Genomic DNA, 25,235 nt, shown 5'->3' with positions numbered 1-25,235 from the left:
AAAAGCTACCTAAAAGCATTACTTCCTATCACAAGTGCATTTGTCACTGTTATCCACATGCTACCAAGTGCCCTGGCTATAATAACACTCCAGAAGTCCAAACTGCTGTTTGAAAATGCCTGAAGCTATTCTTTTCCTTTCCAGAAGTTGCCCTTTCTCCAGAGGCACACTGCTTTTTCTCCTGAATCTCTGGCAGGCATACATTACACATGAAATTCCCTCTTCCAGCTCTTTGCCCTTAGAAACACACATCACCCATTGCACATCTATGGACAGGAAGGTGGGACTGCCTTCCCCTGCACTGGAAAACAAAGTTGAGCAGTGAGCAGCAAGGCCAACAAGCTGTGGCCTGCAGATTCACACCTGGGACCCTTCTTCAGTCCCACCACCCTGGCTGCTGCTTCTCACAACCATGACACCCACCGGGCCAAGCGACAGCCCCTGCAGGCTGGGTGCTGCCAACAGAATGCTGGAACAGAGTTAGAACCCACCCTGCACTAAGGTAAGAGATTTTTCTCTTCCACCTGCTTATTTTCATAGAACTTATAGGGAATTAGTATTTGCAACTCTATTCTTTTCAGCAGAGAGCTAAAAACTAACAATGGTTTAGACAAAACTAGAGGTGGAAGAAATGAAAGAAGATGGTGGAAGGACTAATAGGAATCTGATCACTAGTCTCATTTATTGATAGGAAACCAGGCCATCAAATTCTGATTCTGATCATAGTTCCTTATTTATTTTCACCTACATTAAAATACTTTTCCATTGAGAGGAAATCCTGAATTACAACTACATAATGAGAACTCTTAAACAAACAATTCTCAACACAGAGTGAAGGCTTGGTCTGCAGCCAACAAACACTGTTCTCATTTAGCAGGTATTTAAAATTACTACAAACATTTTGCTTAACATTACAGCAGCCCTACAAACTTCCTTATCCAGCAAGGGAACAGATGAAAGGTTAGCATTCAGAAGCTCTGCACTATACCAAATTCCACCAAAAGCATGACTAATTCAAGCCGTGGTTTATTATTTCCTATAGCACTTCTCTATCTAAATAAAGCAATTTTCTGCCACAGCTAAAAATATTTTGACTCCAAAATTCTATCTCACCTTTAACTATCTCCACTTGGAAGAAGTGTAGTCTCCAAACCTACCTCCCTCACACTCAATGCTCACAGAACCCTCATATCATGCTGTCTTTCCAGGCACCCTAGGAGAGCCTCATGATTTGCTGGCAGTTTTCTTCTCCCCAGAGCCTGCAACTCTGGGGTTTGCTTTTTTGGCTGGGATTTTTTGTTGTTGTTGTTGTGAAAATTACTTGATCTAAAAAAATATTCCTGTGCAACTTGTGGCAAATCTTGAATGCAAAAGTTTATTAACAAGCCTGCCTTTTATTTTTCCTTCTTTACCTCCTTAGTTTTAAGGAATTGTCCAGACTCCAAATTCCAAGGTTTTAATGGACTACAGTCCCCAGAATAATTTTTTCAGAAACTGAGCATTATATAGCATTATTGGTTGACATGTTTGAGGTTGGAGAATGGTACTTATACAAGGAAAAGATAAAACCTCCCAAAACTTAAAGAACACAGTGCTGTATCAGATATTTAAACACCGAGAAAAAAGTAATCTAAAAGCTGAAGAGCTTCAGCATAGTTTTGTTTATGCATCATTTACCATATCTATGACTGCATCTGAAATCCAAATCAGACAAGTGAAAAATGAATGGAATTCTGCAACTGATAAAACGAGGTAGTTGCCTCAATACCAATTCACTTCTCATTGTAACACAACCAGATATGCCACCATTACTACCAGATCAGAGGCAAGATTATCTTCATTTTCCTCCAGTATGATAACAAGCTACGGAAGAGGTGCCCCTACTTTTTTGTTCCCAAAATTCCATGGGAAAAAAACCCTAGCAAACCTGGGGGGAACACCCCAAACAGCACTGCAGTACCTGGCAAGTCTTTAATGGGAGCAGTGTGACTTTTAGATCAAATATAAGTAACAAACCTATCAAATAAAAGAAAACCATAAACCCTTACTCATACTGTGAATTCCATTTTGTCTAAAAAGCAAAAAAAGAGATTTTGTCTAAAAAGCAAAGAGATTTGTTGATGGTGAAACAAAAAAACCTGGTTCTTTACAAAAGGAGTTTTCAAATAATCACAGAATCCTTAGAGCTGGAAGGAATACCCTCAAGTTCCTCTAATCCAAGGCTCCTGCTCATGTGGAGTAATCTGCGGCAAGTCACGCCGTACTGTGTTCAGCCTGGCTTTGAGTACATCCATAGATGGGAACCAAAATGTCTCTAGACTACTCATTCCAGTATTTGACCACCCTCACTGGGAAAATGCAAGTTCAGAACTCTCTTTGGTTAAGAGCCTACAAAATCAGGTGGTCTAGAAGGTCTCATCATTCACACAGATTTTTGATGCGTGGGATTTTTGCTCCTATTCTCTTTGATAAAAGTCTCCAGAAAAGACTTTGGGCTGACACATAAGTGCAGAAGTAGTGCAGTGCTCCACAGAATGTCCAAATCATCTTTCATTACTAACCAAGGATATCCAGCTCTTTGCTTACTGAGCACCATCCCCTTCTAACAACCTGGGACAGCACCTTGTCTCTTTCCTGAGAAAAGGTACTTTAACAAAAGTGAGTCTCAAGTTTCTGAAAATACTGACTCTCCTTGACAGCACCAAAAAACACTGAAGACTGTGGGAGAAGAGACTCAAACTTGCAACCAGGAACCAAAGGCACAAAAAAGAAATCAAACTACTTCACTGTTCCCTTTGTGAAAAGAGTCCTATTTCACTGCCAACTTTGAAAGCTTTATGGAATAGAAGCAAGAAGAGGAAGGAGAAAACACTAAAGGTGACATTTTTAGAAACAGGTAAGGTGTACGTAAATCCTTCAAATGCTGTATGGGATTATGCTAACTCTGAGAAACAAATAAATCGCTCTGTGCATTCACAGAGCAACAGGAAAGAGAGCATTCTGATCCCTCCATACTGGAGAAAGGTATTTTGGTGATAAAACACTTCATTACTGTCCAGAAGAGACAAAGCAAAACTAATTAGAAAGTTCAACTGCTCCACAGGTTGAATGACTGAAGGCAGGACACCTAAAATATGTGCAAGTCATGGTAGCAAACAACAGCCCTGCTTAAAATACTTTCTAACACATAGCAGCACACATTCAATGTCTATTTCAGACTATCATCAATTTCAGAACATTATCATTTAAACACTATGAAGTAGAAAACATCTATATTGCTTTCTTGAATGAAAAAACATACAACTAAAACCTTCTGTTCGCTCTTCTTTCTGAATTCAGGACTATGATTTCATAAATACCATCAAATTGGCACGTCACTACAACATGACTTTACGCCTTAAAGTGGTTTCTGGTGAGCTAAACAATAAAAAGAGTTGATGCAGAACGACAGCTAATGCACTTGTTTTGAATAAAATCTGGTGGCTCTTTTAGAACCAACAATCAAATTGAGTTTTCAGCTCTTATGATGTTAGGTACTGAATTCAGAGTGAAGTTTCTAAGCCCAGCATATTTTGGTTAACTAATCAGGAATTATTCAAAATACTGACTAATGTCAAGTAAATATTGCTTCAAAGTTCAAATTTTATTTAATGCAAGTGCGTCTTAATTAATAGTGGCATTTATTCTCCAGGAAAAGTCTTTAGAATTAGTATTTTTACAATTAATTTGTTTTTGAAAGCCAAAATATATTGCAGGTCCTAGTATTAGTGCTTAAGAATTTCCACCAAGGTTTCTACCAATTTGTTCCTTGAGTATTACTTTGCATACTACGTGTCTAAACATTTAACTTTTAAAGCAGCTTCCTTCAAAATATTATCTGATGGCTGTAGAAAAATGTTGGCTGATCGACAGCTTTTATATTTTTCATTCTTTTTTCAACTCAAATCACAACAGGACTTAGCCATCTGTGGAAAAGGGATGGAGAGCACTCAGAGTTTGTATGCTGTCATTTAGAATTAGGGTTGATTTATTACCTCTGTCACAGCCCAGTGGTGTAAAAACTGGTCCAGATCAGTTAGGTAAAGACGGATAGGTGAAAGCTGTGTCTGGCTAATGTGTGGTTTTCCTCTAATGCCCTGGAGACTAGTCAGCTCCTCTCTTGAAAACCCTGGGGAAGAAGAAGCAGTACAACAGTATCACAAAACAAGCCAAACAGTGTTCTACTTCAACAGCATCATTGACAAACACTGTCTTTTACACTATGTCAACATAACAATTTTTTCTTAAAAGCTCTTGCTTGGTTTAATAAACTGAGTATATCAAAGTACAAATTTTGACTTTTGACAGAAAATAAAAATATTTTTAAAATCCAATAGTACTACAATGTGATATAAAAACCTAAGAGGCCAGTGTTATGCTATTTTCAATATATGTATCTTAAAAAAATAACAAAAATGGGTATAATGCAAACTACTTCATGTGTTCACAATAACTCAGTAATAAGTAATATAACCTCAGGGTTAAAAAAAATATCATTTGGCTTATTATTTCTAGACAGGTATTAGATGTTTTAGTAAAACAGGATGACCACTCCACAAGAATTACTTGGGCTTTGCTTTCATTTTCTCTGCTATCAGTTCAGCACTCTTTACCATTTTAGGAACAAAAAGATAATTTTCAAAAACAAAGTAGCTGAACATTATAAATAACCAAGGTGATAAGTAAAACACACTATTTTTTACCACAGCACAAATTAGTGGGAGTTACTTCTCAGCAATATTACGCCGTTTTAAGCACTGTAACTTCCCAAAGTTGCATCACCACAGAATGCAACTATTTTTATAGCTGAGTAAGAATAGAGTAGCAGAAGTAGCTCTGCTCACACACTGACCTTGGCCAGCCCACTTTAATGTACTTTGATTACTTTATTCTGATGGAATGTTTTTAAGAGCGTAAGCACATTCATAGGAAATCCCAGAGGCACTCATTTATATTGTTATGAGCCAATAAAAGGCATTTACTTCATTTACTAGGAAAAAAAAATCTTGTTTAAATCATATGCTAAATTTAGGTTTTCCTCATACTTTCCTGAAAAAGTTGCTGGAATGAAAAAAAAGTATGCAAATATCCAGCCCAAAGGGAAAAGTGTACGAGTTTCAAAAATCAGATGAAAAAAATAAAAATTCATGTCAAAAATATGTAACAAGATTAGAATTACTTTCAGGAAGTACTTACTAAACCATTTACTCTAAATTAAATTCAGTAATTGACTATCAAAACAAATTTCATTTTGTTAATTCTGAATTATTACATTCATATGGATTACCTATAAGGGTTGAAAACAAGAAGCTGAAATAGTCCACATCATTCACTGAATTATCCTGCACTTGGCACTTCCAGCCTGCAAAGGATGATCTACACAAAACCAATAGCAGACAGTTTATTAAAAAACATATAATTAAGAATTCACAACCTACCTGCACAATATAATCAATTAGCATGCCTAAATTGTTACAGTTTTAGCATTCCTGTTTCTAATTGTTGTTAGAATAGCATTTTAAATAGCTTCAAAACCAGAACTAGCTCTTTTAAAGACAAGACACACTGAACTTTGTACCCCTGCATGGCCTTAGGTTGCTAAGATGAGATGCTTAAATTAACTGAGATAGCAATTTTTCATTAATACTGGCATAATCATCAGTAAAGTGATGACACCGTAAATTAAACTAATTTTATTTCCCTAACTTGGTAAAAGTCTTTCTATTACAAATGCTGGGCTATATTTTTAATCATATCCACTACTATTTATACACAAGCAACAAACCCCATCTGAAAGCAATCTCAGCATCTCTTTCAGAACTGCTGAAACTATTAAACACAGCTGAGTCAAAAAGTTAGTTGGAGATTTAGAACACAAAAAGGAGCAATACGCAAAGACAGGAGCTAACCCGTTATCAAAGCTGTCTGACACTTTCCATCTCAAGGGAATCTGGAACAAGTGGAGCACCAGCCTGCTTGGGTGGCTCAAATTAGAAGCCAGTGCTTGGGGAAACTCAGAGCAAACAGACACCAGTGACCACCTAATGGCAGAGTCTGGCCCATGTGCCAGTGCTGAACCAGGAGGAAGCCAGGAGCTGGGAACAAGGACATCTCACACATGTTTTCCTCACAAGGCTGAAGCTCAGACCCACATCACATTATACAAAAATGCATATTATTCAAATTGCCTTGTATGCTGCTTTTGGCACTGGCATCTTTGCTGTAAGAGATTGCTGCTTTCCACTCTTACAATCTTGTGAAATTTCAGGGCTTCTGAATGCAATTTTCCAAGCCAACTATCTGCCTCAGATCATTTTTTTTTTCCCTAATTTCTCTGTGCCAACAGCCAAAATGGCTTAGCTCATGGATAACAAAATTCTGGAAAGCTTGTTATGCAGGAATTTTTTACAGCTCCGTGCTTTGGGAGCAAAAATATCAAATTTGGAATACTTTGGAATACTTTTGTGCCAGGCATATACATTTTGCCACCCACAGAAATCCATCCATATTTCAGCATCCACAAAAATGACAGCTAGAATATGCACGTGTCTGGAGTTATTCGAAAAGAAAGGAGAAAAACCCAGGAATTTCAGAATTTCTTCAAATTAAAGAAAAATTTCAAGATTCCATCAGACTACCATGTAGAATATAGTTAATTCCAGGGAGGCAAAAATCATAGGTGAGAGAGCACAAAGTAAGGCTTTATTAAATAAAGCTCCCGTTTCCCACTGGATTCTTAATGCCTGGCAGCAGGGATTTGCCATATTTCAGGTGATGTAGTGACTCTGCAAGTGCAGGCAGCTCTGTGTGCTCCCCTCTGGTTCCTAGCACGCCTTCGGTCCTGCCCTGAGGCCTGGCTCACTGCTTCCTTTCCTTAACCCACTGACTCAATCTCTCCCCAGACCTAAGGCTGCTACTTGGCTGCCAAGTTCTCCCAGGACAAATCCCTTGGCCATGGCCAATGGTCTCCCAGGAGAACGGTGAATTTTTTCTGTCCTTCCAAGGAGGTCCCAGTCCCATTCATTACAGCATGGAAGAGACTTCATACATACTCAACTAAATCAGCAAGAGCTCTTGCCACTACTTCCCCCATATTCACACAGGAATCAGATCCATACACCAGAAGAGAGTGAAATCCATGTCCTATTCAGCACAGCAGAAGAATCTCCCTAAATCTGATGCAGAGAGACCATGATTCTAACTTGAGGTCACTCTTTTTACTAAAATAAGCATTGAGGAGCATGGAGAGAGATTCAAGAGTGTTTAGCACTTGCTAGACTAGACACAGAAATTCAAACTGTGATGCAACCACTGAGTAAAATGCTGGGAATGCAAGAAGCTGGGGGAGATAACGACAGATGAGAAGCTGTGAAGGCAATCAGACAAATGTGAAAATAAATAAATCTTGGGTAGGAAAAGAGAAAGAAAGAACATCTGATAAGGCCCAATTCAGGAAGTAGGTACTTGCATGACAAATCTTGTTAGAATCTGGTTTAAAATAATAAAAATTATTTTTCCATATTGGAAAAATTCCATTTCCATATGCAACAGTTAGCAGATTCTTTGAATTCCTTACAATAGGACTAGGGCAAGCAAAAATTTTACATAAGCTCCAGAAGAGACTGAACAAAAACTCAAGATTAACTGCAGGTTAGCAAGCAGAAACTTAAATAGTTTCAGGAGAAGCCCAGACAGGAAAAGTAATTCCAAAGCTTATTGCTAAACATCCAGAAACCAAACACTTCATCAGTTTTGTTTTCCCACACATCTACAAACTCACAAACAGGACAAGCATGTTAAGCATCCTAAGAGAAAGGCTAAGGGCCACTGATACAGACATAAGAGGAAGTAGAGAGAATCCCTGCAGTTCAGCCCTGGGAACACAGAGGCAGCATAAGGAACAAACCCTTGACAGAGCTATTAAATGGTTTAATTTAAGATTCAGCTCTATAAGCAGAGCTATGCTGAATCACACATGCACAAAATCAAGATCCCCAAATTCAGCTGCAGTTTACTTTCTCAGTGAGTGAAAGCTATTACATGCACAGAAGCAGCCTCAATGTTAAAAGAGCAATAAGGTTAAATATAATCTAGTATTAAATTTAGAAAGTGGCAGAGAAGGTCACCTCTGATCTTCAGCTTGGCCTCTCTGTGCATGCACCTTAGAGTATGATAATATTATGTGTCATATTTTCTCTTAAAAAAATCTATGTCTCATTCAAGCCATGGATGAATGAATCAATCAGGATTACACCATGAAGGATAACATAGTCTGACCTGTCCCTGCCTTATTTATTGCATCATCTATATTGTGCACAGTGTATGAGGCATAATTAAAAAGGCAGAAGAAAGTATTAGCTCACAAATTCAGGTAGGTTATACAAGATGCGAGATAAATACTTCTTAAAACTAGAGAAGTCAGTGGTAATACATTTCTTCAAGTATCAGATTTTTTTTTTTTTTTGCTTTTTTTACTATAGGACAGAAGAAACTCACATTATTCATACTGGAAGCTTCTCTCATCCCTTTTTTTCAGCTAGTTATCCATAGTCCTGCAACAGCTCAACAGTGATTAAAAGATTAAAATGTCACTAACAGCTGTGGAGAGATACAATTTCAATTATTTCTAAGAACAGCACCCATCTATCTCTACTTCTCCACTTGAACTTACAGTGAATTTAAGGTCAATTTTTTGTTTTCAAGACAGAAGATGCTCTGAAAAATCAGAGCCCAAATGTTTCATACTGAATTCCTAAAGTTATCAAGTACTGACATCTACGTATTTCTGCCTACACATTTTCCTTGCCTCCATCCCTCATCTTTAAACTGGGAAAAGCATCACCTTCCCATCTCCTGCAGCTGTGAAAATTACTTGAGCCCATCAAAAAACTTCCCTGGGTGGGGGCAGGGGGAGGGAATCCCTTTGTTTTCCAAGTGAGACCTAATACAATACAGAAAACACGGAGGTTCCTATTGAAACAGAGCCAAACTGTACCATGAAGTAAATGCTCCTTCAGTGTTCATTATGTACTCCGTGCAGAAAGCAGGATGGAGAAAAAACACGAAATCATGTAATTGAAACACCACATGAGAATCTCACAACAAATTAAGACCAAAACCAATGCCTTTCTAATAATACAAACACAAACAGAGCAGCATTACAGCATAGAAACTTGTTTAAATACAAGTCTAACTAGCTGTCAGCACTTCAATTACCTTAGAACCCAAGTGCCTATAATGTAGATACTTGTTAAAGCTGCTCAGTTTTGAAGTTCACATTAAAGAAAATAAAAAAATAAGGTAAAGAATACAGAACAAGAGAGATTCCATTCTGCAACAGATGCTGATGTACTATAAGTATCTTAAAATTATTTTTTAAATGTTAGTTTAATATATTAAGACTACCATGAATAACTGGGGACTGTATGCACTTTGAAAATGCATTTTCAAGATGCTTGTAAATTACATGTCAGACATCTAACTAAAAGAATTGTCTGCTTTATATATGGAAGAGAGGTAATAAGCATATTATAACTTCATTTTTGTATAAATTATTCTCACAATAGGAACCTGTTATCAAACTGCATATGAGTGAGACCTCTCCAGTCATGTAGTCCAAACCCACATTAACTATGATGAATTACATCTTGTAATTTCCATAAGGTCACCTGCTCTCTGTGGGAACCTCTCTTTTGAGGTTTAGAATTGCACCTTTAGGTAACCTGCTCTGTACACCAAATGGTATTAAAAAAAAAAGCTGAATCTAATTAACTTAAAAATTACTGCTTCTCTTGTCATTAGCAGAGAAAATATTTCTTAGTCAAAGCAAGTGTGCAGTGCATTCCTTTTATCACTTGCTGCAAACTTTTAACTCCAGATGGACTTCACTACTTTTGTTCACGGGCTGTTATTTTCACATTGGCTATATCACACAGCTGCAAAATAAAACAACTGCAGTTTGTGCACAAGTAGCTAGCTATTCCTCAACTGCAGACTATTATCTCTCTGTGCTTCCTGACCTAAACTAGCTACTAACTGATTTAAGGTTCAGGTTTAAGATGTTGATTTTGGCTTATACGGGCACAAGGAGTCTTTGGGTAATTTAGAGGTCTCTAGCAGAAGAACTCTGATGAACCTTGCTGCACTCATTTTAGAAATTATCATTCCACTTGTCCTTATATAAAACACACTGCTCAAACTCCAGCACAGACAGCAATTCACCTGCCTAGCACCTGTTAAGCAAGTTTTCCTTAGAATTTGGATTGGAGCTGGGTTTTGAGTTTATTTTTTTTTAGGAATAAAATTGAAAAAAAACTGTGACTAATTTTAAACCCGAGTTCAGTCTACAAGTATTTTTAAAATAAAACATAAAAAAGCAAATGCAAGATTCACAGTTCTGAGGCATTAATACGATCACCCTTTTGTTCATAAAGGTGCATAAAGGTGTGAGGGTTATAACAATCGAGAAGTGCAAGGTCAAGGTTTGTGTTTACTGTTCAAGGAAAATAAAACCCAATTCCCTCACCTTCCAGGAAAATGCTCCCAGTACCATCATTGGGAATACCTAGTGCATCATTGGGAATACCTAGCATTCCCAAAGCTTTGCAGAATTATTTGAACACTGGCAAGACAACAGCCTGAGATACACAACTTGTACTGTACTAAGTGACCTTACTTTAAATTGATTTATCAACCACTGATAAAAGATTTAAACCAAGCCCTCCCACTACTGTTTTTATTAATTCTAGGTTATAAAATCATTGTAAAAGGAGTTTCCCATCTATTTCTTTCACTGATACTTTTGTTCCACACAGAACATTTAAACAGTCACAGGCACAGTCAGTAGCTGATTCACTCATTTCTTGAAAAAAACTAACTGCATTCTAGGCCTCAACTCTTTGAAAATTGAATAAAATTTAATAAAATGATTAAGTACAAATCCTCAAAGTAGTTCAATGACTAAGTCACTGTGTTAGGAAATAAGAAATCAATCTCCCCTTCAGATGAAGACAGTGAACACAGACTTTCCACAACCTCAGCAAGTGTTTTAACCAAGATACTATTAATAATTTATTATTAAATTGTCCTTCAAACACATCAGGAACAGAAATCTTCCTGAGATTCTGTACACCCAGAAGACAGCCATTGCATGAGGATGGCAATCAAGCAGGAAAAGGCTCTAGGACAGCAGCTCTCTGCTGGGACTCTGCCCATCTCTGATCACCAGAGAAGAAACTGTTCTGATTCCCATCCCAGAACAACTCCTCAAGATATCCTGTTGTAACTGCAAGCAGCTGCACAAAATATTACAGAACCCAACAAACCAGAAGGGAATTACCAGGATGAGATGGCATTCACCTTGCAAAAGAACTCCAAGGGAAGGCAAGAATGAACTGAACTAGCAGTTGTGAGCAATCTGATGATACCTGAGAACTTCCCTGACACCAGCAAGAGTATGGAGTGACAAATGCTGGGATGTTTTCAGGGTTTTTTGGGTGTTTTTGTAGGTTTGTTTTTTTGTTTTTTGGTTTTTTTTTTGAGCTGGTTGGTATGCTTTATTTTTAAAAATAGGTTCCATATAACTAAGGTCTGTAACATCAGTGCCTGCACCAGGCAAATTAACACTGTAACAATGGATGAAATGAGCTGACACATGAACACCTGTGTCACACTTGGGAACAGACAGAATACTTTCTGAAAAATTTTTTTGCAAGATGCATCTCTTAGAAATCTTGTTAATGGTAGTTGCACACGAATATGAAAGACCCTATAACACTTATGAAAAAAATTCCAGAAATCTAAGCAGCCTCAGGGTAGGAACAAAGGTCCTTATATCAAGAAATAATTGGTTTAAAGGCAGGAGATGGTGGGTAGAACTGATCAGCTCATACAGCAGAAGACAGACATCACTGGTGACTACTAAGGTACAACCCAAAAAGAAAGATGACAAAAGTCCACAAGCATTCACATTATCTGTATACAAAAGTACTCAGAAGTGTAAGTTAATCAAGGCTACCATGACTTTTTTGTCTCTTGACAAAGCAATTTGGTCACTTTATCTACCCAACAGTGGAAATGACACACCAGCACCTTCCACATTATATTCTTCTGCAGCTCCTCAGGATACAGCAGAGCAGTTCTTTTGGCATACCCAGGAGATCAGCTAAGGCTTTAGAAATATGAGAAGCGCTTGTTCCCCAGTAGCCAAAATAATCACACTGCAACCAAAGATCATAAAGAATTGTTTCCACTGCATGAAACAGGCCTGAGTTTTTCTTCACAACCCAGGGCCACAGATATGTAGAACAGCACTCCTTTATTACTTGTGAAACTTCCGTTGTGATCAACCAGAAATTGCACTGAGAAAAAAAAAAAATCTTTACTGATACACAGAGAAGTGTAGAGAAAAGGCTTCCCTGTTTCTTTTGGCTTCCTATCTTTTATGACCTGTGCTACCTATGGCCTCTCAGCACAGGAAGTTTAACATCAGCCCAGAGTTTATCTATCAACACAGAACTGCTCAGCTACTGATCAGTACACATCAGAAGTAGGAGACTTCCACACAGATACTGCAGCATCTTTCCCTCAGCTCTAGAAGACCCATTCAAATCCTTCAGCACAGTGCCCAGGGGTCACTGTCTGAGCCCAGAAACACTGTTCTGCTGATAAAACCACACTGGGACAACACTGTACATGTGTGTCTCCTAGCCAGCCTTCTCACAGGACTGTTAGGAACTCCGCATGTCTTACAGCCAGCCAGCTGTGCAATGACAGCTGCATTGTCTGAGTGCCATTTAAAATAGTGCTTACATGTAAAAACACCTGTCAAATATGAGGTAATGGATCACTTATGGCATTACCTATGAGCATCGAAAGTATGTTACAATACATCCCAAACACTTTCATATTATCATTGTCAGGAACTGTATGTATAAGCAACAAAACACACTGAAAGGAGCAAAATCACATACAAGTACCAAACCAAGGCTGTTGCACCTTTATGGAAGAAAAATATACAACCTTTTCTCCCAGTGTAGGCATGTAGTTGCACTTCTGTAAAACTCATTCTTTCCAAACATTAAAAAGCCCTCTGCCAATATTTATCTCAGCTTTGGCACAGTTTATGCCTGTTCAGCTTTAATGAAAAATAATTTCTGTCAGATTGAAATGCAACTGCAATAAAGTATAAACTCATGTCCCTGCATCAAGTTAATCAAATCAGTTTTTTGAGTTCTACTGCTAATGAGGATCAGCACTCTCAGTTTTCATATCAGTTCTGAAAAACACAGGAAACCATGCTGTCACAAAATTATGCTGAAATTGCTAAAAAAAAAAAAACAAACCAAAACAACAAACCAAAGAATTGAATCTCTGAATACTTCTCTAACCGTATACCCATCTCATCATTCAGACCAACTTTGCTCCAGGTAGTACAGGGCCTGAATGTAAGCTCCAAGAGCAAGTGAGGGGTTTTTATCTTCCTTTTCCTCCAACAGGTCACCATGTGTAGCCACTGTAGTGTGAGTTTTTTGTTTTAACTTTCATTATCTCTTTTGAAGGATCAAGTCTTTCCATTTGAAAATGCAGCAAAATACAAGAAACATCTGAAAGGAATTACCAGGGATTTGAGGAAAAATATGAAGCCTATTTTAAGAAAACAACAATTTAAGCTATGCATTGTTAAAAGTAAGCCTGTCAGCTGCTCATTTGCTCCAGAGCTGCAGAGGTTGTTTGAAGCAAAGCAGTGCTTTCACATTATAAATGAGAGCACAAATCAGAAGAAACATTCACTAATGAGCAAATGGCATTTACTTACGGCAGCAGTTGTAGTGCAGCAACAAAATTCTTTTCTCTTTGATTAGGAACCTCACACTACAACCAACCTGGGGAAAAATTTAGGGGCTGTCTCCTTAAATACATACTTGGACCTCTCCCTCTTTCAAGTCCTAGACATTTACAAAGCAGTGAGCAAGAAAAAGGAAATTTGCTGACCAGATGTGGATGAAGGAATGCACTGTAACCTGCCCCAGGGTCTGATTCTCAAGAACTACAGATCTTTTCTCATCTTTCAGCAAGGAAAACAGATCATTTTTTTACCCTTCATCCTCAGTGGTACCCCAACAGGGAAAAGCCATCATTTTGAAAGCACACTCTTATGTTTAGTTTATTCAGTAGTGCCTTAAGCACTTTTGTTACCATTTTAGTACTTTCCTCCTTTACTTTTGTTTCCAAATTGACAGGTGCAAACATAAAGCCAGAAAAGGCACTTCAGTGAATACAGACCTTACTATTGTTGCATTTTTCCTAGCAACCCATTCATAGCTACTATACTTCTCTATACATGTATGATTTTTGACTTATTCTCCAAGATGTACTGAGCTGACTTTCCATTATATACCATTTGTATATAAAAATTGAGAGTTTCCTCTTCTTTGTTTTGTGTTATTTATTTAATATGAAGGTAGCTTATTTTGGCAAAACTTTCATTTTATTGATGTCTTTTTAAAATAAATATGCCATTCTGGAATATTTTCTACACTTTACTTACATGAGAATCACTGAATTCAGTTGTTCTATCAGTGTTGCTAACCACAATAATAGGTTACAATATCCTCTCCCAGTTCTCTCCTGGTTGTAAACACTTTGGGGGAATGTGCTATTTTTCTTTTTCTTGACTACAATTATGCATTCAATAATTCCTTAATCAAGTAGTGTAGAAGGTCTTCATTAGCTACATTTTGCATTCTCACTGTGCTTCCTCATGGTGCACTGGCAAAGGTTGAAGATAAAATAACTAGGATGGCTAAATAAAGAAAAAGCAGGATTTAATTACAAAGGAAATATTATAACCCTAAAACATCTTTGAGTAATGTATCTGAAGACACAGAATTTTACACCTTACAGCAAACAAATATTAAAATGTCCATCTCAGTTCTTTCTAAGCACCAGATTCCAGAGGATAGCAGGAACCAACAGGCGTGCCTGGATGTTTGATGAGACACCAGCTGAGCTCCCTCATTATTGTCTGGAAAGCAGCAGAATATTTTAAAGGCACTACCTCTTAAGAGAAGAGTTCATTTACAGTTACATCAAGCAGAATGCAAGTTACCCCCAGGGTTATCTCAAACCTGTGAAAACTTGGAACTCCCACACAATTTATGCCAGACAGCACTCAGCTTTCATTTATATGGTCCTCACCCTGCTCCTTTTCTACAGCAACAGAAACAACACTTGGCGAGACCCCAGCAGGGAAAAAGTCCCAAAAGAATAAGAAATGGCTGTTTGAAGCCATTGGAGATCTCATTTATGGACACTCAACTTCAAGAGAGAAATGCCATAAATTAACTCCCATTGTTTTTTATCTAGACAGTGAAATATTATCTGTCCAACTCTCTATTACAGTGAAATCATTTCCAGACACACTGTTCCAATGGATAAAAAGTTGTAAAACAACCATAACTATTATGCATAAATAAGGCACATAAATAAGTCGCATTTCAGTTTCCTTATTTGTACTTCAAGGAATGAGAGGAGGCAGCAAAATTTTCCCATAAAGTCAGCAATCTAACTTCATGATTTAAATATTTGATCACAATACCATAATCTGCATTTCTTAATCCACAATTCACAAAACAGAACACATAACAGTAAGTACACAGATTATATATTAAACATCTTAAACATAGCACCATATACAAAAGGGAAGGAAAAAAGATAATTCTGTTTGCAAGAGTATCTGACACTCAATCACCACAAAATCACTGTGTGGCAACAAAAAACAATGAGCCTGACAAATGGGTTTCTCTGCAACTGCAACAGTACAGAGTTTGGTACAGCTACCACTTTTTCAGGCAAACAAAGTAATGTACTTTATACAAGAAGGTACATTTACAATATTTAATACATTTCTACATTTGACAAAAATACTCGCCTCAAAGCCAGTCTTCCAAAAAGTGCTCAAAACATAAGCACATGTCTCACTGGTTCTTTAAAACCATTTTGCAGTAGCCCTTCTGCCCTATTAATGCAGAAAGCAGGCATAGGGAGATTACACCAAATCTTTTTCCAGCTCTACTTCTGATACTGCTCAAGTTTATTAACTTAATCCCTATCAGACCATCAGTGATTTACATATTTCTTCACTTCCTGGAGAGAACTGCCTATCTGTCCATATCCATGGCCTCAAGGATTTACCAGAACTCCGCTGTCAAGGCAAAGCTAAGTCTGGAATTTCAAGCCAAAGATTCACTCGTGCCATATATTGTATATTCCAAACCAACACTTAAACCATTCACCTTGAACTAGCAGTGAACTACTATTTGCTTATTTAATAGTTGTTCCAATAAATAATAAATTAAAAATAAATACTGAAGTTAACTTTTCTAGAAATGTGGCACACTGCATCTAGATGAATTGTCTATCTCAATATATCAAAACAGTACCACCTAAAAGATCACAAAAAGAAATCCATCCAGTAGATTTGATGCAAAACACTGTCTAAAATACTACCAAGACCCTCCCATTTTTCTCCATAAATGTAAGCTTATCAAAGGCTTAAATCAGAGGCCAAATCAGAAAACTCATCTCCTGCCAAGAAGCTGCTCTCTCTCATTTCTCAGGCAGAAGTGACAGACTGTTCACTCATGTCGCTCCACACCCTTCCTCACCTGTATGACTTATACCCCAAAATCCTGGCACACTTCCATCTCTCAGAACTCCACCTGCCTTGATTTATTGAAGCTACTTACATCTCAGATTCCATAGAGTAGGCACAAGGCAGGCATTTGAGGAGAAGAGCAGGGAAATTAAGCCACTACAAGACGTTCTGACCCTCAGTTTCACCTGAAACTCACCAGCTGTAGCCATCCCAGTGACCTCAACACCAGCAATGTCTGTTCACTGGCACAGAGATCATGACCAATTACTGCAAACCCAGCCATGACCATAGCAGCATCCAAAATGGGGTGGCTGCATTTCAACTCTCTTTTTAGAACAGTCCAGCTGGTCTGTGAATGTAGACCAAAAGCACTACAGAAACCATTCTAATAATTTAACAGTATAGATAACCAACCTCCCAGGGGGTCAGAAACCTTCCCATTCTATATGGAAATACTGCCAACATCATTTTGATTCTGAGCACACACAGCTCACTTAATGCGCTCCTACACACCACTTGGGTATTCACTTCACCACTGCAAAAATAAAAAGTGAAACTATTAAATATTTTCAAAATTCACTTATAATAAACAAATAAAAAAGGTCTGAAAGGTAACAGACAATAATTATAACTTAATGTTACCACCTAATCTCACAGGCTTTGAACCATCTGGATACACTTACTATTAGTTCTATAGTTTACACACAAAAAATCCTACGAGTTCCTTCAGTTGCTAATGATTGTTCAGGGAATAACTGCAAGTTTTATTATGATCCATAGCTACTTTCAGGGAATCCACCTTAACGTAGCTGGTCCCTGACAAATACACACAGCTCCATACGCGCACTCTCAGATGCTTGTAAAAACAGCCGTCCTCTGCCAGTCAAAATAGCGTGGGAATAAAGGCTGTTGAAGAAATTAAGAACAAGTACCAAATCCTCTGACGCTCCTGAATGCAATCTATTTAAAGCCTGACTGATAAGTAGATTCCATAGGAGAAGAGAAATTTAGGGAGAGTCCCCCCCTTCAGCACAGGGAACGGGAATGTAGCGGAAGAGAAACAGCGCCATCTACTGCCAGCACCGTAAATGACGGCTTCTCGTGGATTTGGGACAGTTTCTCCGTCTAAGTCACAATCAAAAAGTACAGACAATGTCCCACGAACCAAGCTGTGGCACAGAAATGTGGAACTACAGAAGTTTTTTATGGTACCACTCATTTAACAAGCTTGAAAGTTTAACTCTGACTATCACAAGAGCTGTAAATGATGACCAAGAGTTACCCAGTCTCTCTACTTCCTTCCAGGCTTTACCTTCCTGCCATCCATGTCCAACCCGACTGCCTGATATTAAGTATTTCCAATGAAGTATATTTGTATCCCCTTGCTACACAACCCATTCCAGTATCTATCTCTGCTTTCAGAAAATTTTGCTAGCACTCAAACCAAACGTTCTCTTGACATTTAAGGTCTGTATTTTTAATCCTGCTAAAACTGCACTCTCCCATTCCTTTTCAAGAATCTTGTACATAGCTGACTCCGACTTCTTCCGAGCCTTATCTACCTAAAATGACCATCTGTCAGTCATTCCCCATTATCACAACTGACAGACTATCATTATTTGCTCTTGAAACTCAAACCAGTCGGTCCATGTCATTATCTAAAACAAGCTACAAAACAAGATACAGTAAAAGCTTGGTCTTTCTGATAAAAGACAGAAAATTGGTTCATTTATCCTGTGTGCAATAACAGGTTATGAAGCTTATAAAGCTCAGCTAAGGTTCATATCTAGAAAACCTACTATTGTTTCCTAGACTGTACAACTTATTTTCCAATGAAAAAAAAGTATCAGACTCTTCTGTTCTTGAAAAGTTAATATTCACTATTACTTATCTCCCTATCTTTGCATGTTTAAGTAGACAAAGCAACTTTTTTTGGACACCCCCCTCAGCCAAAACCACTTCTATCATCTTCGTTCCCTAAGTCCTTAAGGCACCCTAGATGAATCTTCCAGGATAAAATGTTTACTGTCATCATAATTGGAAAAAAAAGGGAAAAAAAAAAAAAGAGTAAAAGGAGTCTTCCACAAAATATATTTCACCTAAGCCACAGTTAAAAAAGCTATAATCTACAAGCACTTTGTAACCTGTAACTTGTACCTGCACTTTGTAACCTTTTAACTTGGATATATAGGTAAGAATCTATTTTCAATCCCTTCCATTCACTTCATCTATGAAAGAGTCATTTTAATCTTTCCAAGGACTTGCATTATTTTCAGATGTGCTTCTATACAAAACTTCCTGTTCTTAATATTAATTCCTCTCAACAAAGTGAGAAGAGCTTTATCAAACAAAAACAATGCTTGGTCAAGAGCAATCTCTCTTTTTCAAGTTTCATCAAAACTTGCAGGCCTCCAGAAAGAAGGACTGTCAGGGATTATCAGTACAAAAAACTGCACCATTGTAAGCACATCAGTACATTTTTCTTTCATTTAGTGATTTCAAATAGACTTCTTGGGTTGATCATCTACAGTCTTTGAATCCAAAGTAAGTTTAAGACGTGTTTCGAATGCCATAAAGTAAAATAAAAATATTTCCTTTGCACCTCTAAAAACAAAGTATTTACTCCTCCTCTGTTCTCAGAACGTAACATACTTTTGGTGAGGACACTGCCTTCCATCTGCCACTTGCATCTTCTGCCAAAAGGATCAAATGCCCACAACCCACCTGCACCTTTATGGTAATTTTTTAGAAAACGGGCACCCCATTACTACAAAAATCCCCTACAATGAAGATCCATTAAGATCTAACAACAAATTAAGCACCTGAGTGCTTATTACTGACTTTAGTTCTTACAATGACTATCTTTGAACTGGTTACACTTTGCCACTGAGCATCCAGTATATGGCTGTTTTTAAATTTATATTTTCCATTTTTAAAAATAAAATCTGTCCAGTTTCCCAAAACTAGACAGAATTTCATTTTTACAGCAGTAATGCATTACATATCTAGGATATAAATTACATATATAGGATATAAATTTCACCACTATTGCTTCTTATGTTAGTCACCTTACCCACATGTTATACACAGCTAATACAAACAGGTCTGTATTTGACAGTACATTGTGTTGTGTCCTATTTTAATTAAAGATGTTTCAGATGCAAAAAGCATCAAGAATTACTTTAAGCATAATTCATATAAGCTTAATTCCTGTTTGCTTATCCAAGGTTCCACAATATTGACCAATGGAGAAAAATGTATTTTTCCCAGAAGCAGCAAAGCAAAACACCCTTGTGAAATCTCAGCAAGCCCTCCACTCACTTCCATGGAACAGCAACTTTGCTCCCTGACTCCCTGACTTCACAGGCTAACCTACCCTCTTTCAAGCCAGGACAAAAAAAAAAAAACAAGAGCATGAATAATTTCAGACAAGGCACTTGTCTAGAAACTGTAATTTGGCTATTTAGGTGTGGTAACTGGAGAAAAAGTGAGCTGAAAGAAAGCAGAACATGAAAAAAACTGGTTGGTTGTTTTTCATTATCAGCTGTGTCAGGTTGAAGCATTCACAAGGAAAAGCTGCAATTAGTGGCAGAACAGAGACCACTGGTGACAATGTTCTGGGTAGAAGGTGCTCAATAGCATGCAGCCTTATAGATTTTGTAAAAGATAGGCTAAAGCTGCTTTTCACCTTTACTGAAAGGACCCAGGTATTAAAAGCACTAATGTTTGTATTTCAAGCTGAAAATTCTTGGCAGACTTCATTCATATATACAAAGACAGTAAAATAATATGGATGAATAGATGAATATGGCACTTAAAAACATGGTTTAGTGGTGGACTTGGCAGTGCTGGATTAACAGTTGGACTCAGTCTTAAAGGTTTTTTCCAAGCTAAACAGTAGAATGATTTTCTCAACATGTATTGTAGAAAATCAGGCAGTGTAAAGACAGAGTCAAAGCAACAGGCCAACCACACCATCAGTTCCTGCACATTATATTGATTCTCTGTGAGCAAACTGAGCACCAAGTTCACGCTTCATGACTAAATATTCCCACCCAGAGTTGTTTTTGGCTAGAGCACGGTACCTCATGTGCAGGATGCCGATGAGGGTGGCGGCGAGGTCGGAGGACATCCTGCCCATGATGCAGCAGCGGCTGAGGCAGGTGAGCAGGCTGGCGGGCAGACAGGGCAGGAAGTACACGAGCTGCACCAGGCGTCGCTGCGCATCGGCCGGCAGCAGCACCAGCGTGCCCTCGAGCGGATCTGCGGCACACAACGCACAGTCAGCACGCGCCCTGACACGTCCCGGCTGCACTGACCAACTACCTCAGCTACCCCCTGACATGAGGATGCTATAACCAACATTAAAGAGGAGAAAAAAAGGAGAAAAAAATAAGGCAATACTAGCCTAGAAAATAGGAGGCTTGGAGAAGCACGTATTGCTCTCTACAATTACCTTAAAAGAGGCTGCTGCCAGGTAAGTCAGCCTCTTCTTCCAGGTAACAAGTGACAGGATGAGAGGAAATTGCCTTAAGTTGTATCAGGGGACATTTGGATTTGATATTAGGAAAAATTTCTTCACTGAAAGGGTAGTCAGGCATTGGATCAAGCTGTCCAGGGAAGTGGTGGTATCACCATCCCCTGAAGTGTTCAAAAAACACGTGGCATCTGGGGACACAGTTTAGTGGTGGACTTTGCAGTGCTGGGTTACCACTTGGACCGTAGAGGTATTTTTCAACTCAAATGATTCTATGACTCTCTGAGACACAAAAACTAAAGTTTCCAGAATTAAGTCCTACTAACTTGAACAAAGAGCTCAATCTTTTTACTCTCTAGTAAATGACACACATAGTTCATTTTAACCTTTAGGGGACCGAACCAATCTGCAATCCTGGCCCCCATCCAGTCTTTAGGTTCACTAAGGAAACAACAGGATTTTCCACCTACTGCAACCTGCCTGCCAGGTGAAGGACAAACTTCCTCATGCTGTAGTGTCAAAGTCTTACCGTATATTCGAGCAGCAGTGGCTTGTAAACTTTGCAACAATTCCTTGTTTGAACGAGAAGCAGCGGAATGAATGATATCAATGAGCTGATTGGAAAGCTCAGGGTTCCTCAAGCCAAGCAGAGCCAGTTGCTGAGGTAAGCCAGCCAACCAACGAGATAAAACTTTACTTCGACTTCTAAAGAAAGAGGGAAAAAGTAGTTGCAGAAAAAAAAGACAAAACAACAGAAACCCACACAAACTTCTCTTCCTATTCTTGACTAACTTGCTTTTATTTCTCCTTTCTGGCTCAAACTGAAACAACTGTATGGACTAAATTCTATCTTTCATAGGCTACAATTTCTATGTCACCCTGGCTTATCAAATCAAGTATCATTTAGAAACCAAAATCATTTCATCAGCTTATTACTAAAGTGATAATCACAAGTAAAATAGCTGCCAAGTGCAAATCAAGAAGTTCAAAGTAGGTCTTTGAAGATGTCAACAAGAGTAGCATGATGATGATGATACAGATTATTTCACTCTCAAAGACCTGTCAACCAAAAACTTCTCAAGGAAATTAAGTAGCCATGACACAAGAGAAGGGCCTTGCATAGAGATGAATTGCTCAACAGCAGGAAAAGCCTGGAGAACAGACTGTTGAAGTGGGTGAGCTGGAGGTGGGGTCAGAGGTCTCAAATCACTTGACACAGAAATAGTGGATGGGAATAAAACATTTGATTAGTCTTCCACAGAAAGAAGCAGATGCTAGTATCAAATGAAATTAGAAGGAGCCAGGATTAAACAAGCAAAAGTCAGTTGGGTCTTGACACAGCTGAGCTTTGTCACTCCCTGCCAGAGGATGCTGCAGTTGCTCTTGATTTAGACTGGTCCAAAGCATGATTAGAAAAGCTCATGATACAGACACCCACTGAGTGATAAACTCACAGAAGCTCTGCGGAGTGAGGAAGTACAGGCTTCAAATGGTTGGGAGCTCAGAGTATTATGTAAAAGTAATTCTTGTCTTTTTCCTATAGCATCTCACATAGGTCAGTGCTGAAGGCAGATTGTGAGGTTGAATAGCCTTTCCAGACTCTTACCAGTATATAAATGCGTATGTGCACACACACAGACACACACTATATATGCATATATACACAGTGCACGGTATGTGTGCAGTGATTAGGGGTGAAGATAAACTAAAACATCAAGAGAAAACTTAATTCTGAACCATGTAATAAATCAGTCAATTTGGTTTTTTTCCACAAGGCAGCAATAGGCCAAAAGCTCCTACTTTATCCTTTGAATGAAACACACCTAAAAAATAAACACATTCACAAAAAATTCTGAAAAATGCTCCAATGTGAATTCTGTTCCTCTTAGACCATTCTTGACAAGCATCTAAGAAAAAAATAAATTAGAAGAATGAGGAGAACAGTCAGAGGAGGGCTGAAGGAGCTACGACGTCAAACTGAATGGAACAATATGAATGACATCCAGGAGCTACTGAACAGTCCACATTTTTAAGAAATTAAAACACCCCTCTTGTTCCTAGAGGACAAAAATGGAATAGTGCAGTACACAAATATTATGCTGTCTTCAAGTGTCTTTTAAGACATAAGTGTAGTCATACTTTTTTGCAAAGTTTTGAGATTTTGTTCATCTGTTACTAAAAAACACCACAGATCCATGTAGAAGACTAAGAGGAACAGCAGCAAAACTACTGCTACTTGTGATGTCTAAAAATAAAAACTTAAAACTTTCCAGATGGTCATATGATCGCATGAAACTGAATGAGATGCTCAAGACTTTGAGGTAAGTACAGAGAACAGTGGTTATGTAACCTCAGGGAAATTAATTAGTATGAAAAAGATCTCTTTTTCACTCTATGTGAAAAGAGGAGAAACATGAGATATTCCCAAGTGTTTTTCCCAGTCTTTCATATTCCCTACACTTTTTATAATGTTCATAGTATAGCACTAGATTATTTCTGGCTGTATATCTAATTACATGAACTCAGGCATTATCACAACAGAAGATGTAACAAAGCAAAGAACTTGTAGAAGGGAACAATTTTCCCAGATCTTGACTGTGTTAGCAGACGCCATAACTTCTGAGAGACCTGAGGTTTGATTTTTTTAGTGGCAGAAACAGATCACATCCCTCAGAAAGTCAACTGTGTCCTGGGCTATATAAAAAGCAGTGTGGGCAGAAGGTCTAGGGAGGTGATTCTGTTCCTCTAGTCTGCTCTGGTGAGATTCCACTTGGAGTCTTGCATCCAGCTCTGGGTCTCCAGAAATAAGAAGGACATGGAGCTATTGGAGCAAGTCCAAGGAGGCCTAGAAGATCATCAGAGGTCTACAGCACCTCTCCTATGAAGACAGGCTGAGAGAGCTGTGGTTGCTCAGCCTGGAGAAGGTCTTTCCAGAGCCTTAGAGCTGCTTTACAGTACCTGAAGGGGAGTTGCAGGTCCCAAAGCAGCCAGGACTGACACGTACACATCAACATGTGATTTGTGTTTAAGGTTTTTACGCCCTGGAACTAGATGACTTGGCTGAAAAATACATTCTAGAAAAGTTAAGACTTGGAGACAATCTGCACACACCTGAATAATGAAAAACTGTTGCAAGAGCATTACATAGAGAGAATAATCTCCTCTTACTGACTACATCTGAAGCAAGTGAGGTATCTAAAAGCTGCCCATGATCTAATAGATCCCACGATGAACCGGGAGCCCAGAAGGACAAGAACACCTTCTTAAACCCAGTCTCTTTGGAACCACACCCCCAAAACAAGAGAGTATTTTTCTTGAAAAAAGTAAGTCAGAAAGGCTACACAGCCACTATCAGAACACCAACAAAGGCACTAAGTGATAAGCTCATGACCTCAGGCTGAAGCGATGGATATGCTCCATGGCTACAGCTGCACAACCTTGACACATCCACTGACTGCCACACATTCAGTAACAATAAGCTTGTAGCAGTGTACTTCAAGCTAAAATGCATGTCATTAAAATCTATCTAGTACTTATGCTAAGAGAGACGTCTCTATTTCACAGAGCACACAAACTTTCAAATTCCAGTGATATAGTGTCAAAACAGAATTAAGTTTTATGACATTTACACATAAATTCAGTATTCTCATTCCCAAAATAAATACACTATTTTGAAATGAAAAACAATATGCCTTTTTTTTTTACCTGATTCTTTGTGTCCTCAAATCTTCTTTTTGGTAAACTCTGCTAAAAAATTTCAAAAGCAATGTACGAACTGGAAAGAGCAGATTCCTTTGCTGGTATAATGTATATACTGCTTTTATCAAGGGTTCCGTTGCTACTGGAAAAAAAAAATCAGAAGTAATACTTTTTAATCTTCTGATTTTACACTTGTACACAGACACACACACACACAGAGCTGTGATCTTTATCTTTATCTACAACTGCTTACACTGTACTCCAGAGGCAAGAACCAAAATGTTTTGAAGTAACTTCTGGACTGACTTCTAAACCATTTTAACAACATTTCTTGAGCAGCTTGTGAAAGAAACAGAAAAGAAA

The 25,235-nt window shown here is 38.2% G+C and overlaps 1 protein-coding gene across 6 annotated transcripts in view; it reads right to left on the bottom strand.

Moving 5' to 3' along the window:
- Nucleotides 1-25,235, bottom strand: part of TEX10 (testis expressed 10) — a 54,387-nt gene that overhangs the window by 12,262 nt on the left and 16,890 nt on the right. For 5 of the 6 annotated variants that reach the window (XM_054002607.1, XM_054002520.1, XM_054002431.1 and 2 more), the window contains 5 exons: nucleotides 24,879-25,014; nucleotides 21,703-21,878; nucleotides 20,782-20,959; nucleotides 5,327-5,415; nucleotides 4,035-4,168 (listed from right to left, as the gene is read on the bottom strand). In XM_054002607.1, the coding sequence (XP_053858582.1) occupies nucleotides 4,035-4,168; nucleotides 5,327-5,415; nucleotides 20,782-20,959; nucleotides 21,703-21,878; nucleotides 24,879-25,014 (713 nt within the window). The remainder of the gene's footprint in view (nucleotides 1-4,034; nucleotides 4,169-5,326; nucleotides 5,416-20,781; nucleotides 20,960-21,702; nucleotides 21,879-24,878; nucleotides 25,015-25,235) is intronic. The other variant, XM_054002824.1, reaches the window with a different exon arrangement.

Source organism: Vidua macroura, chromosome 1 (assembly GCF_024509145.1).
Source record: "Vidua macroura isolate BioBank_ID:100142 chromosome 1, ASM2450914v1, whole genome shotgun sequence".
In the NCBI taxonomy this organism is placed as follows: domain Eukaryota; kingdom Metazoa; phylum Chordata; class Aves; order Passeriformes; family Viduidae; genus Vidua; species Vidua macroura.
Note: the sequence above shows the minus strand (reverse complement) of the source record. Positions and strands in the feature narration are given on the sequence as shown.